The sequence below is a fragment of the Cuculus canorus genome, chromosome 3 (assembly GCF_017976375.1).
Source record: "Cuculus canorus isolate bCucCan1 chromosome 3, bCucCan1.pri, whole genome shotgun sequence".
Taxonomy (NCBI): Eukaryota; Metazoa; Chordata; class Aves; order Cuculiformes; family Cuculidae; genus Cuculus; species Cuculus canorus.
This window is the reverse complement of record NC_071403.1, coordinates 44,418,756-44,434,672: the sequence shown is the minus strand read 5'-3', so window position 1 is coordinate 44,434,672 and position 15,917 is coordinate 44,418,756. Positions and strand designations below refer to the sequence as shown.

The 15,917-nt window shown below is 38.2% G+C and overlaps 1 protein-coding gene across 1 annotated transcript in view; it reads left to right on the top strand.

The window, feature by feature from the left end:
• The window catches only part of MAP3K5 (mitogen-activated protein kinase kinase kinase 5), a 106,749-nt gene that overhangs the window by 16,187 nt on the left and 74,645 nt on the right, over nucleotides 1-15,917 (top strand). Inside the window, exon 2 of the mRNA XM_054061142.1 lies at nucleotides 15,265-15,404. Within this exon, the coding sequence (XP_053917117.1) occupies nucleotides 15,265-15,404 (140 nt within the window). The remainder of the gene's footprint in view (nucleotides 1-15,264; nucleotides 15,405-15,917) is intronic.

Genomic DNA, 15,917 nt, shown 5'->3' with positions numbered 1-15,917 from the left:
GCTTCAAACATCCAGTGATCATGCACTATGTGCCTAAATTAAGAATGTGGATCAGAATCACAGCTTGCAGGAAAAATTAGTGTACTTCAGCCTTGAGTATGTCTTCTAAATTAATTTAAATTTTGTAGGGCTAACGTTCTCAAAATTTCAGATTTTCCATTTTTTTTTCCTAGATGAAGGATACATTTAACTTTATTCCATTTTATGAAAAACTTCTGTAGTTATTGTTCCTGGGAACTGGTGAGAGATGAAGTTTAGGGAAAGACAGCTGTTCCAGACATTCTTATAGCTAGTAAGAATACTTGCACTGTAACCAAACCTGTAAGTGTGTAGCTGTATACAAAGCTGCGACTTTGTTTTCTGCTGGAGATAAAAATCATCCTTGTTAGCCTCTAACAAGGACCTTAAAATTTTTAAAAGGATTCGAGACTTTTGTGTCACAGGAGTCCATTCTGTGGAGAACTTTACAAAGCAGAACACTGATTGTAGCAAGATCTTTTGTGAGTTGTGACACCCGCGTTACTGACCCATGTCCAGTTCTGATGGAGGGTTGTTTTTTTGGTTTCTGAACACTCCAAAAGGCTCATCTTTAAATTTATTTTCTGTGTGAAGTAGGTAAGTTTTACATAGTGTTTTTGATGGAGCCTGGGGGATCTTTCAAATTAAATCTAATCGGGTCTGCACCATTTACTCTGCACTTTCCCTGTGTTGGCTGCAGTGAAGTGATTTGTGTGGCTCAGTGCTGTAGGTGATACAAAGGATTTGTACTTTCCCCTGCTTGGCCATGAAGATGGTCAGAGGGCTGGAGCACTTCTATGAACACAGGCTGAGAGAGTTGAGGTTGCTCAACCTAGAGAACAGAAGGTTCCCAGGAGACCTTCTAGCAGCCTTCCAGTACTTAAAGGGAGCCTATAGGAAAGCTGGAAAGGGCTCTTTATCAGGGAATGCAGGAATAGGAGAGGGGTAATGGTCTTAAGCTGAAAGAGGGTAGGTTTAGATGAGATAGTAGGAAGAACTTTTTTCCTGTGGATGTGGTGAGGCACTGGAACAGGTTGCCCGGAGAAGTTGGGGCTGTCCTGTCCCTGGAGGTGTTCAAGACCATGTTGGATGAGGCTTTGAGCAACCTGGTCTAGTGGAAGGTGTCCTTGCCCATGGCAGGAGGGTTGAAACTAGATGATCTCTTAAGGTCCCTTCTGACCCAAACCATTCTATGATTCTAACCTGCTAGAAGAGCTGCATGCAGAGCTTGTGCTTAAGACTTATGGATCAATAAGGTCTGACTGAAATCTGGGAGGATTGTCATACCTGCTTTCAAATCATATTTGACTTGTGAAACCTTAGTACTACTGTTAAGTGGAAAAGCAAAAAAACAACTTAACTGTAATTCTCCATCTTGCCTTTGTTGATGAAAGAAAATAGTGGTTTGCTTTTTTAGATTTTTTTTTTTAATTTTTATTTTTAAAAGGAAGAGGTGGAAGTAGATAAGGTATATGAGGTATGGGAGCAGAAACTGGTATATCTTTCTGGTTTTCAAAGATTTCTTTGAATTGGGATGTAAACAGGCTTTGTAAGGTGCGGATGAGTAGGACAAATTAGAAAATACCTTTTGAATTAAAAAATGAATATTTAGGACATTGCACAAAGCCAGTGGATCATAATAATTTCATGTACTGGAGATGGTGGATTTATTGTGCCTGAAGGGAAAGAACATGCTTTGCTACCTGGAAACCTGTGAGAAATGAAGTAATTGATAGACTAGTGTTTAGGTTTATTTTGAGAAATATTGTCTGGTGTGATCACTAGACCTTTTAAAAGTGAATGAATAAACAGAGACACAGTGGACTGAGTGTCGCTGGGCATACTTATTTTCTAATCCATTAGTATGCCTAACAGAGGTTAGAACTATTGTGAATAAATTTCTAAAAACCTTATGGAAGTAATAAATAAATTAAAATGTCAGGAGTTACTAGTAAAGAAATACAGGGAAGACTAGAGAATTCACTTGCTCTATAAATCTGTGATGTGTCATATTTTTTTTATTGCATACATATCTGCTCATCTAATTTCAAAAATTGAATGTGTAACTTAGTGGAAGATACAGGCAAGGGAAAAAAGGATTATCAGAAGCATTAATGAAGTTATTTCCACGCAGATGGAGACGGAATAGATATTGTTTCTTCAGAATGAAAACAAAGGGAAAGGTGATATAACTGAAAATCAGGAATGGGAAGGGAAGAATGATTAAGGAACAATTACTAATTTTTAATTTTTGGCCTTCTAGGTCTTCTCTGCAAGGAACTTTAGAATAATGTAAAGGAAGCACTTTTCTAAACAAGGATGTAGTTAAATAGTCTTCAAAAGGACTAAATTCGTTAGGGATGGATTTGCTGAGATCTAATATGTGTGGTGGACACATGGAATGACTTGGGAACTCTTCAGTGTTGAATTTCTATCAGCTTTAAGGATGTACCAAGTGGCTCTCCAGTTGCTCTGTTTGTTTTCTTTGCCCTAATAACTGCTGTATGCAGTGGTAGAGATCAGAAGATACTGGGCTAGATGGACTTTTTGATCTGACTTAATGCTGCTACCTTTAAGAACAAACGGACATGGCTCATTGACAACTAATTTGCGAGACAAATGGAATTGTAAATGTTTTCCAGAAGTAAATATAAATGATGATGATAAACAAGGCTGACCCATTTAATGCCAGGTGGGGGCAGATCATTAGCTAATATAATGTGATTCACAGCAGCATGTCATTTTATGCTGAGTGAGGACCTGGCATGTCTGGCATCTGAAATAGCAGGAAGACTGTCAGTAAGTGTGGTGCCAGAATGGCTTTGGGATGTTTTCAGTGCAGTGTTGCATGGCCTTCCTTAGCTTCGTCACGGCTCTGTCAGCTAGTAGCTCTGCATCTTTAATTTGTGGGTCACCTTTAAAGTGAAGCCAGGAAATTCAATGTTTAAATTAATGGGTTTTGAAGTGTGAATTCTAGCAACCTCGAAGTGAGACCTGTAGAGCAGAATCAGGAGGAAGGGGGCAAGGATCCACTGATGAGTGTATCCAAGAGGACCTTCCCAAGATGCGCTGAGACCTTATGGGTGCTTGAGACACCCTGGGTTCTGGTGAAATGAAGCTCATCTTAACGTGATTTTCTCTTGCTGACTAGGCTCTGTAGTGGTAGGGATATGCCTAAGGATGCTTTAGTGTGCAGTTTTCACAGTCCAGTTTCTGACAACTGTGTTTTTTAATTTGTGGTTAAAGTGGTGCTTGTAGATACGTTAGAGGTAAGCAGTAAAAAAGTTTCTCGTTTATGTAGCTGTTGTTAATAAAGTACACAAGTTAATCATGGTTCTTTGAATGGCAATAAATCTCTGGATATTTTGCCTCAGGACAGTTTTCTGCCAGTGGGAAGGGGGTTGTTTGTTTTCAAATGTTCTTATCAGTAACTAAATGCCTTTGCCCTTCAGTTATCACTTTTGAATTAAGGGGAAGAAAGTTTGGCTGATATAGAGCACTTGTAAAGGTAAGATCCTTCATTAGCCTCCCGAAATGTTACTGTCCTGTAACTCGGACATGGGAGGAAGGTTTTGTAGAAGGTGCTTCTACAAACATCTTCTGTTTGGGATGTGTGTTTGTCGGTGGGGTATTATGCAACGCTCAGAGACATCTAGAATGTGCTGGAATAAAAGGAATACTTCCCATGGGACATCTTGTTTTACTCATTTGCAATTTACTTTCAGTGCTGAAACAAATCACAGTGTGGTTGAGTGTGGTCTGAGCAAATTTTCTGTTTTATCTTTTCATTTAATGGAAATTTGAAAGAGAGAGGGTTCTTTATCTGTTTTTATCCATCCAATTCAGAGAAGAGCATTTTCTTGTAATGAGTAAATAAAATGACGTCTTAGACTGTTGGAGGTGTTTGTCTACTTCTTTGTTGTAAATATTTCTTTTCATGAAAGCTCCTCTGATACGTAATAAAAATGTATGTAGATCAGATCTGTGTATGCAGACTATTTGGAATACCTGCAGTGTAGATATCGGCATAAAAGCATTCCTATTTTATTTGATTTAAGCCTCATTAAATTGTTATGAATGCCTTTTAAACACGAAGAAAACTGAAAGTTAGTGTCCTAATCATGTAAAGTCAGAAGCAGCAACATAATATGTTTTTTTGTTAAATAAGCATAGTGTGGTTTGCAAATACAAGAAGGGTAATGCAAATCATTGAAGAATGTAGGGTTGGCAGGGAGTTCATGGAGTTGCTAATCCACCTTGAACTCCAGGGATGGCTCATTTATTGGTGTTGCCACCCCACTGTGAGGAGTCCCATCTGCTATTGGAAATTTCTAGTAGTAAGAAGTCTAGAACCTGCCCTAAATCCTGTGTGGACACAGTTGTCTTTAATGATTGACTCTATTCTAAATCTCCTTTACTTTGGAAGCAAGTGTATTATAAGAGATGTGTTAAAAAAAAAGCCCTACAATGTTATTCTGTGTTTTAATTTAAAGTAAATTTTTATTTAGACTTATTTTTCTTTTACTGTACACAAACACAGTGAACTTTAATTGCTCTTTTACTTGGCAGCACCTTTATATGCAGTGAGGAGTTATCATATGATGTGTCCAGCAATAATTTCTTTTTTCTCATAGATGGAACAATTCTAGTGGGTTCAGACATTCCTCCTTAATCACATCTCTTTAAATCTCTTCTCACTGACATGTTTTGTTCCTTTCTTCTGGATACTTTCTGAGTTTGACTTTCTTCCTTTAGTTATGCCCCAGATTGTTCACAATGTTTCATTTGAGTGACAGGTAGAGGAGGATAGTGATCTGGTGTTTTTCATATGAGATTCTCCTTCACACATTACAGAATGTGGAAGATTTTTGCAGCAGCCTACGGTGCTGGCTCATTCGTTCTGTGACTGCTAATGCATGCAAAATATGTATGTGTGTGTGTGTGTGTATATATATTCATATTTATATTTTTTTCTGCTTTCCTGGATACTGTCTAGACAGTTTTACATTTTATTTCAGCACCCCTAAACACAGGGGATAATAAATACTCACCTTTACTGAGCTGTCAGTCTAATTTCAGAACAAGTTCCTCTGCTGTGCTTCAGGGTGCTTCCCAAATGGATGCCATAGACAATTTCTAGACGTATTAACATACAACTCAGGAATGCAAGCATGACTTTGCATAGTTCTTTGTGATGTTGCGCTACAGTTTGACAGTGAATCATGGATAAATACTCTCATCCTATAGGCAAAAATTGTGTGGTTTTTACAGCACTTGGAGTTTATCTTAAAATGTTTAAGAGAAAACTGCAAGTAGGAGTAAGCAGTTTAAATTCCAGAGTCCTTGATCCATCCTTAACTTTAATCAACACAGCATATTGCCAGCTTAATAGTTACGGTCAGATACTTTAGATGAGACTTCTCATACCATTTTTTTTAGCAGAACATGAATTGTTATGAAAATCTTGCAGCAGAACTATGAAGAATGTACTGCTTTCTGGATCAAGCCTGGTGAATAAAGATTTGTGTGCTTTTTCAGAGATTATGGTATTCTCTATCAGAAAACATTGCCCATGAGATTCCTAAGCCCTTGCACGTTTGGTTTCCTCAATGTCTTTCTGTTCCCAGGAAAACATTGGACACAGCAATGAAAACACTACAATGTAGACATTTTTGTAGAGAGGGTTATGAGAACGGGGGAAGATAGCTGTGTCTTGTCCCCTTGGTTATGATGAGATTTAGGGCCTAAAATTCTGAAATGCTGTATAATTTATGAGTGATACTTTATTTTTAGGACAGAAATGTTTTCCTGACTAAGTGAAGTTAACAAACATGTTCGTTTACGTATCTTAGAATATTTCTGCTCCAAATTTTTGGAAGCCTGGGAACATCCTAGCTTTGTACAAGCATTCCAGCTGCTGTTCGTCATATTCTTGAAATAGTGTATATTTGTTTTTCAGTCTGTGTTCACTGATCACGAATCTTGTATGTTTTAAACCATTTTTGGTGTCACTGGACTGGGAAATGCTAACTCCTCTGACTTGAAAATAATGCTGTAAGAAATAATTCTGTATCCTTGGATTAGAAGTACTTCTGGAGTTCTTTTTCCAACAGTTTAATGGGCATAGTTCTGGCCTCTTTGCCTCAGTCCCTTAGCTTTTAATTTGGCTTGGTGCAGATCACATTTCTACTAGAACATGTGTAAAAATGAGCAAGCTTCTTAACAAAAAATGGAAAGGAGTAACTAAAAAGAGGGAAAGCTTACAGATAGCATGAAGGCATCTTAAGGAAAATTGCCTCCTGAAAATGCATGCTACTTGAAAATTTCTTTTAATAAGTAACCCATAGAAGGTGGCATTGCCAAAAGGGTGAAGGAATGAAATGATGCCCTTTTGTCCAGCTGAGGAAACAAGTTAAAAACACCTGTGAACTCTGGCTAAATAAACATAAGCGTTAGTAAGACGGTGTCCAAAAGAGTTTGATCAATATTTGCTGAAGACAGACTACAAAAAAACCCCAAACATTCTCGAGTGCTTTACCAACAGGAAGCAAGGTGGGGTTCTTATGCAGTCGAGATGAAAAAGAACGACTTGAGAAAGATGCAGCTTTCCTGCTATGGTCTTAAGAAATACTGTCTTTAAAGGGATAAGGTTGAGGACCTGCCACCGATTTAAACTGGTAGGAGGAGAGATCTTAAAGTAAGCTGGTCAAATGAACCATAACAACTCACAGAAACTATGTTATGATGACTCAAAAATTCTTAAGCAGCTTCAGCTGAAACAAGCTGAGATGTTAATTGTTGTGTGTGACTTCCAACTTTATTTGATGTTGGCAGCATAGGAAAGGGAGGTGGCAATGTAATACCAGTAGGACAAATGGGCTGTAAATATAACTAAAGCCAACACTGCACAGGCTCATGAATAAAATCTGACAGTAGGGAAGAGTTGCCATGCTTTTTGTTTCTAGAGTGAAATGGCTCTTTTTTTTTTTTTTTTTTTTTTTTTGTGAGCCTGTGCTTAAGGGTGATCCATTTAAGACAGTATATTGGGATGTCAAAAAGCTTTTGACAGGATACCTTATCAAAGAATCTTTAAGAGACAAAATGACTGGCCATGACATCTTTGCTTTGTTCAGATGAATGAGTTCTTAAAGGAATGGAACAGAAGATCAGTTTTGCATTGAAGAAAGCTCGCCATTAGAAAAATATGCTGGTGAAAGGATTGCTTTGTATTTTCTTTTTGAATTAGGCTTTTCAGAGGTTTCATGGCAGCTGATCTGGAAGCTTCCTGCTGGTGAACAGCATGTTGGCAATGTTTGCTGATCTGCAGGCTAATCAAAACTATAAATAATTGTCTGTAAAGAATTGCAGAAAGTCTTATGGTGCCAGGTAAATGGGTGGGTAAAGGGCAGATAAAGTTCACTGATAATGAATGCAAAGTAACATATATGAAGAAAAACAGCTCTAATTATTCACACAATATTAAGCGCTAAATTAGTTACTATTCAGCTTCCTAGATAGCTCAAGAGTTTTCTGAACTTGTCTCTGGGTTCCTGACTTAAAAAGGTCAGTCTTTATTTGCCCCATTCTTATAACCTCTGCAATGTTGACTGCTGGCTTCTGGCAAAGAGGAGATACCGAGCTACCCCTGTAGCTGCTGTGATGAACCAGAGATGGTTTTGGATGCTTGGAGCTTGGTCTGGCTAGACATCCATGTCACAGTGAGCTGCTCAGAGAAGCCAAATATTTAACAGTGTTATAAGCGAAAGCTACCAGTTTTCATTAGAATAAAAATTACAATACTTCTCTTCTTGGGCGGAGAAAACTTCAGGTCACTAAGGCACAAATAAACAGAAACAAAAAGAACTTTTGATCCATTTTCCTCCTGCCTATTCTGTCTTTGAGGTGGGTTGTTTTTTCCTACCTTGCTTTTAATGAACTCTGCGCCTTTGGAGCTATAGCAACCTCTCTACAGTTTGTTTAGACTTCAAGAAATCTTTCCATCACCTCTGAGGCCTGGCTGTTTGCTTTTCATAGGATACTCCCATCTTCTTTGAGCTCTTCTGTTGTCATAACTGCGGTCCCAGGAGTACTTTTTTCTTGGGTAGTCTCAGTCACTTCTCCAGAGAATGAATGACCACTCCATCTCATGTCTTAAAGGCACGTAACTTGAAAACATAAGCCAAAATAATCACACATACATTACATTTCGTATTTGTTTATTTGTTTGTGTTCTTTTGTCTGCTGAAGATCTTGTCAAGGCCAAAAGAGTGCCTGGTATTCATTAAAAAAAAATTGCGGTGATGTACATCCTCTGGACAAAACTTCTAAATGTGGAAGTACTGAGTTTTTTTTCACAGCTTGCCCGGTTCTCCTTGACTTTTTCTGCTGTTGTCTGGTTTTTTTTTAAACAGTCTACAAATACATTAACATTTGGTGCAGGCCCTACTGCTTACTAGCCCTGCAGTGTGTTCAGGCTGTCAGCTGAGCCTCATTAGTTACCTTTTTGAGCTCTGAGTATTTTTTCTGATGCAAAGTTTGGAGTTGAGATAATATTTAATATTTGGTGTTGTTGGCACTAGGGAGCCTGTTTCACTGGGATTGATACAGATGCATTAAGCCTGAACGTATTGAGGTTATTTTTAAATAAATTGCTCTTTGTTTGCTTGTCATCTTTTATTCTTGCCTAATCTTGAGTCCCTCCCACATGCATCAAGCCGGGAGTGGTTTTCTTTAAGTTGTTGAGGATTGGAATCATGTGATAACATCAGAGTCCTTTGTCTCAGTTCAAGAGAGTGGATTTTTTGAATCTCAAGCTTGCTTTATTTTTTTTTAAGCAGAAAGTCTTTCTGTATTGTTCCAGTTGTCTTCAAATCATTGATATAATTGTGTTGCTGTGTAGTTTGCTGTGTTGATTCCTACATGCTCCCCTTTTGTCATCTACATTTTTCCCACCTCTCATTCTTTTCTAACATCTCTATGAATTTTGTGTTACCTGTTGCCAGCTTCTGCTGTTTTATTTCAGTAACTACTCTCTGCTTTGCTCCCATCAGCCTTGGATTACCAAAGTTCTTTTCCTTTCACATCCTTGAAGCGTAGTGGAGTCAATAAGGCCAGGGTTTCACTCAGAGGCTTTCAGTCTAGGGAGAAAAAAAAAAAAAAATAGTTATTTTTTTCTCTCCTCCCTGTTTGGATGGTTCTGTGCCATGAAGTCTTGCACTAGATTGTATGAGAATGATCTGGGCTGATTTGCTACGAAAGTTGGCAGGAATCGATTTGCACAGGTTTTTCTAAGCAGCACCTTGTATTGTGGGAGAGAGTACGAGTCTTGCAGTGCTCCTGTGTGACAGTCAAGCAAACACCACAAGTCAGTTAAACATTTGGGGAGGTGCTCCAGAACAAGGTGGTTTGTGGGTTATGAGCTATCTTATTTCTGGTTTAAGTTTATACAGTGGCAGCTGTCAGTCTTTATCTTTAGTACTTTTTTTAACCAAGAAATCAGCAAGTATTTGTGTTTTAAAAAGAGGGAAGCTTGCCTTTTAAGTTATTAGCTAATTTATTTTTGTTACTGAGCAGATTCCCAGAGATTTAAGTGGAGTCACAGATGAAGTCCTGTCAGTATGGATATAGATGTTTAATTTGTATCTGTAACAATGTGGATTGGTGTGTGTTTGTTTATTTTCTGTACTGTACCTCAAGGAACTCTTCCTCCCATGATGATGTTATATATGGGGTTCCCGAACAAGTGGATGTTGTAGCCATGTCTGTATGGAGATAAAATTCCCTTGCCTGCTGGAACAATTCAGGACTCACAGTCCTAAGCAGAAGTAAGGGAGGTATTCAGTTGCAACCCTGCAGATAGTGTTGTGTCTGATGACCTCTTTGTATAGGACATAGTGATTGGGTGGGTGGAAAGTGAGATCTTCCAATTGATGCAAAGGGCAGCTGATCCTGTGCAGTCACCCCACCCCTCCAAGCCAACAGATAGACTTACTCAGTTGTCTTATTTAATATTAACCACACCAGATTTGATACAAACATGGAGGGGGAACAGTCAGGACCACCCTAAGAGTAACAGTTATCTTTTCAAAGAGTTTATATGAAGTGAAATCATACCTTTTGCTTATGAGTCTAGGTGTAGAGGTTGACTTCGATATTCAAAAGTTCAACTCAGTTTAGCTATACAGGGAGCGGTAGAGCTTAATACCAGTATGGAAGTAACGTGGTACTGTTGTCTTTAAAGGTAACTTGTTGCTTTTGGGGTAAGTATTAGGTGCTCTAATTATTTCTCCAGTTTGTGCTATGCAGCATCCAGAAAGGGACACACACCAGCCTGCTGGGAATACGTGCTCACAAATTGCGCTTGAGTAGATTGCAGGACTGGCTCTGGTTTATACTTCAGTGATGCAGGATCTCTGTTTCCGTTTCATAAAAGTGTGACTGCTCAAGTCAGGATCGCTATAAGGATTCTGAACCATAATGCTTTACACTCGATAAGAAATAGCATGTGTCCATGTGTCTCTATTTTTAGTGCTCTTGAGCATGCTTTGCACATCAGTTGGAGCTTCTACAGATACCGTGCTTTTCCTGTAATGTATGGCATACTTAACTTGCCCATATGGTTGTTACCTGCTTTTCCTTCCCTATATCCAAGTATCAGGCACCTTTATAAAGTTCTTTTTCTGGTTAGCCTCTCCCAACAGACTGGCTCAGCTGGACCGGTTTCCTGGGAGGTCAGCCATTCCCCTGTGTTTAGGTGTTCTCGCCCCAGTGGCTCCCATCAATTGTTTCTGGTCTTAGAGACGTAGGAGATGTCCTTGACAGGAAATGCCTGATTCCAGTGATGCTGACAAGTCAGTGACACTGTGGTTTGCACGGTTGAACCAGAAATACCAAGCTATACTAACGTGGTGCTGGGATTTCCAAAGCAGGTTTCCTACCTCATGCAGTCAGTCCCTGCATAAAGAGGAAGCCAGCTATCCGTGCCAAACACAGAGGACTATAAAGAAGTTGAAGTAGATAAGGATGTTGTTTCCTTGTTTCTGAAAGCTTACCCAGTACTAAATGTCATCATGGCTTGTCAAAACTGCTTTCTAATGCTGAATGGAGAACTGCTACTGCAGTATGAAAAAAGTTAGTGTTAGGATTTGCTGAAACAAATATTGTCGCAAGCCCTTTTCTTTTATATCTGTGTCACGAGAGTAACTTACTGTGTCTTTCTTGAAGTGGAAAAGAACCCTAAATACTGTTCTGTCTCAGAAGTGGCCATTATTAGCTTTCCTTTTGCCCTGATTAATTGGGGGACAATGAACATAAGGCAATGGTCGTGTGTTTAATACTAATTAATCAGAAGATAATAGTAAACATAAACATCCATTATTTTTATGGCTGCTCTGTTGGTTTTTTTTTTTCCTGGCAGGTAGTATCAAAAAGGAAGGTGTATGTGTATGATATCTCAGAGCATTTGTTTAAACATTCTTCTTTGCCCAGTTGTATTTTAAACAAATGAGTAGGAGATGAACTTTGACCACTGCATTTCATTTATTGTTTTGGGGTGACTAAAGGCATGACTAATAGCCAAAAGCAAAGGGCTTTCTATCCGATAATGGATGTTTAGCCTTCTTGACCTTGATTGTCCTGTATATTCTTAAGTTTTTACCATTTCTTAGGAAAGGTTAATTAGCAGAAGTTTTACATGTGAAGTTCCCAGTCTTTTACACAGATAGCTTAAAAAGACCTAAGTGGATTTACACTGCAGGTAAGAATTCTTGGTAACACAATTGTAATATATGCCAGGCTTCACAGAAAGATGTCCTTTTTCCCATGCTTCTCAGGTAAGAAGGGTCAGATAGACTTGCCCTAATTCCATCACATGAATCTGGTTTCCTATGGTTTCCTAGAAGGTGATTCCCAGTGTAGTGGTATTTTGTTCTCTTGAATATGTGATAGTGTTTCAAGCAATTATTGGTATAGATATTAGCCTAATAATATAGAGTATGACTGCTGTGCGGTTGCTATGTCTGCAGCTCAGTGTGTCATTACCTAGCTGATTTGTAGGTAGGCATTTCGAGTACAGATGGCTTGGTTGCTATCAGTAGGGAGGTAGAGCTTGAGGTGCTCTAGGAAATGGACACCAAGAGCTTATTGAACTGCCTGCAGGTGCATTTCTGCTGCTTCGGCTGCCTAGGCCAGAGTTAAGCTCTAATCTCACACTTACGATACGCTTCGGTCACATGGATGTAGGCATGCCAGTTGTTTAAGGAGAGCGGAGAGAAGGTTATGACTAGACTTGCTTTGTTCATTGTAAACTAACAAGACATGATAATTTACTGTAATATTTATTTCAGCTGTAATGTCAAAGATGACTAGCGAAGATTGTAATATCCCTATTTTCTTTAAATAGTATCAGTGATCTGTAACTAGGTCCACTTTCATGAGGTAGAGAAAGTGAAATTTAATGTTGTGCCTGAAACCAAAGTAAGGAATAAAATTTATTCTTTCCCACAACCTGTGGGATTGTAAGAATTGAAGTTCTTCTAATTCCCTGTCTCTTGCTTCTGTTTTGCACAGTGCTTTTTGCTTCCAAACCCACCCTGCTCATTTCTCTGCTGGAACCTAAACAGACTCTCTTTGCTGCAATAAAGATAATGTGCAAGAGCACATGAAGTTAATTGTCGGACTCTGGTCTTCAGAGGGCTTCATACTGAGGGATTAGGTGTTGAGAGGGCTCTACTCAGATTCCCATTTGTAGTCAATTATTGTTTTACTTGCCTTGATACTGAAACTGGTGAATACTGTGATAAGGGTTTTTTATTCCAGCGTAGAGATAATTCTTCCACCTCTAGTGAAAAACCATTTTGCCACTTCTGAAATTGCATTTTCCAGTGAATGGAAGATATCTTTCAATGCAGCAGGCTTAATTTCTTCTGAGGAAAATGAGAGCAAGAGCCCAATAAATGGTATTCTGCTGAGTTATGTGTTTATGACCAAATAGTCCTTTTGGGCTTAGCTAAATCCTAGCTATACAAAACTAGTGAGAATTTTAATGTATATTATATATAAGTACCACAAGTTTATGCCAGTATCTTAATGTATATCACATTTTCTTACACAGATTTCCTTATTTATGATCTTTCTCTCCTCTGTTTAAGTAACTTCCACAGACTCAAACATATATGGATTTGGTTTGATTTGATTTTTAAAGGGTTATTCTTTCCTCCTTTGTGGTCCTGCCATTTTAACACATGATTTCTCAAGGATTTTCTATATTTTAAGTTTGAGCAGACTCTATCTCTTTATTTTTCTTTTTTTAATTAGTAGTTCTCTTTTAATTTTAGTTTTGCAACTCAGTGAAAGCACGTTATCTTGCAAGATATGAGAATTAAGTCACGGCAAGTTACGCAATTTTTCCTCCTGCTCAATGTAATAGAAATGTACCATAAACTTAGCGTTGCTCAAGATTAGACTTATATATGAATAAGACTAGTAAAAAAAAAAGAGCTTGTATTATGGCAAATTCCTAAAGAAAATAAACAAACAAGCCCTAATCTCACCCAAACAAACTGTAGTAGCAATATTGTCATTCTTGTCTTCTATGATATCTCAATTTCCTAAAATTAATGAAAGCTGGAGTCCATATGGTCTTAGCAATGCCCTACCTTTTTAACTTCAAAAAGATGTGTTTGTTGGAATCCACATTGCAAACATTTATTTTAATTTGGACAGAGGGAGATTCTTAGAATACAAATTATGAAATTTTTAGAAAATGTAATTTAATATTTGATGTTAGTATCTTCTCTTTTAATCTTGTTTCTTGATGAGCCTAAGCTTGTCAAGGCACACGTTGTAGATTCATTCCCTGGGTGTTATCTATCCGTTCTTCAGCTTTTTAATAGTTTTAAAGCCTGTAGGGCAGTTACACTAAAGTATGACTGAGGAATAGATGTCTCGAGGATGTTTTCAACAAGTTGCACAGACACCCTTTGCTGCCTTCCCAGCTGAGGGCATGGCCACAAGGCTTATCTTTTATTTAATATCTTTGTTACAGTTTTGATGATCCAAGGAAATCAGCAAGACAAATGTTGTGGTTAGAAACTCTCATTAGTTCAATTAGTGTGTGTATGCTTTCTGCCTACAGTGGTTGTCTTGCTGCTTGTCTTTTCTGTCATAAAAGCATCCACAGGAAGGGGAGAGCAGGGAGACACTGAAAACCAGTCTGCTTTTTTCGTTTGTTCTACTCTTCATAGAACTAAGTTTCTCTGCTTTTTTTTTCCCTGAAAGAGAAATTAAAAATTAATTAGGTGAAGAGGAGAAGGGTGTTTGCAGGACAGGTGGGGCTGAGTAATTTTTCTCATTTTGCTCTCTTGATCCAATGAACCTTTTGCAGTGCAAACTTACTGCCTATTGTAATAGAAACCTTAGCTATTTCTGCTGACACTTTTTAATTGCCTTGTTTACTTTTCCATTGGTGTGAATGTGGGCAAGTGAAAAATTTTAAGAGAAATTGTGGACTATATTCCTTCTTATGTTAGTGTTGTGCATGTGCTTAGTTTTATTCACATATATAAAATTCATTAGGAACAGATTTTTTCTGCATAATGAAGTTCTTACATAGATGAGGGTTCCTACGGTTTTACATGTTGACTCCTCTTTCCTTCTCTTCTTCTGTACCTTGTCTTTCTTTCTCTAGTCTTAATGTATGAATCAAAACAGACCTGAATGGTAGTTTACATTGAAACTTTACTTTGCCTTCTTTCAATTTACAGCTGTTTTCTTCCGAAGTTCTAATAGAGAATCTATATAGTATGTTCTGCACTGATGTACATATATTGCATGAATTTTTATTGCAACTCGCACAGAGGGTGAAAATTCACATCAAATGTAACTTTCTCTTTTTTTTTTTTTTTCCCATAAGGCCATCAGGTAACCAATCAGAATTCATGAAGGCACCAAATGAACTTTTTATCTTTTCTTGGTTAGTGAGGTTTTACCCCTTTTATCTGAGGAAATTAAGGTCTCATTTTAAGGGAGGAAGGAACAAGGAAAGAGAAAAATTAAACCATATCCTGCTAACTGTATTCAAAACTCAGACATAACAGCTAAAATGGGAAAATCGCTCTAGATTTCTTATTTCCTACTTAAAACTGACTCTTCTTATCAAAGCAAATTGTGTGAAGGGACATGGCCTAGAAGCATTTGACTGTCAGGAAAGTGTAGCATTGACAATGATTTTTTCATTTCTTTCTGCAGATATAGCTGTCGTAGAGATGAGTGATGCTTTCCGTCAGCCTTCCCTGTTCTACCACCTGGGAGTTAGGGAGAGCTTCAGCATGGCTAACAACATTATCCTGTACTGTGATACAAATGCAGAGTCTCTGCAGTCACTGAAGGTAACTCAGAATGGAAAAACGGGATATGTTGGAGGGGATGTCACAGTTGATCCAGCTCTTGAAATGTGCTCTCTGTTTCCATAGGAAAAGCAGATGCCACTTATGGTTCACAAAAGAATATCAAAAATATTCCGAAGGCCAGAAAACATGGCCATAGTGAAATGCTGAAACATTCAGTTTAGTTTTCCCCAGAGAAAGATTTAGATGACTTTATCACAGTCTGTTAAATACCTAGGTATTAAATGACTCTGAATGGAAACAGAAGTCTGACAGGTTTCAGATGAGAAACGAAATACATGTTTTTGTCATTCAAGGGAATTACTGGCATTTGGGTAAATTGTTACAGTAATAGCAATCAATTGAGAATGGTAGTGTGTGGAGGACTGCAAAATAATTGTGAAGTTTTAGCTTCTATGTAAAGTAGCAGTTTCTGGCCAAATCTGGTGGGGCCCCAGATGGCCTCTGATGTGTTTACGTTGAGTACCTGCAAGATTGCTGTGCTGGAGATTACCA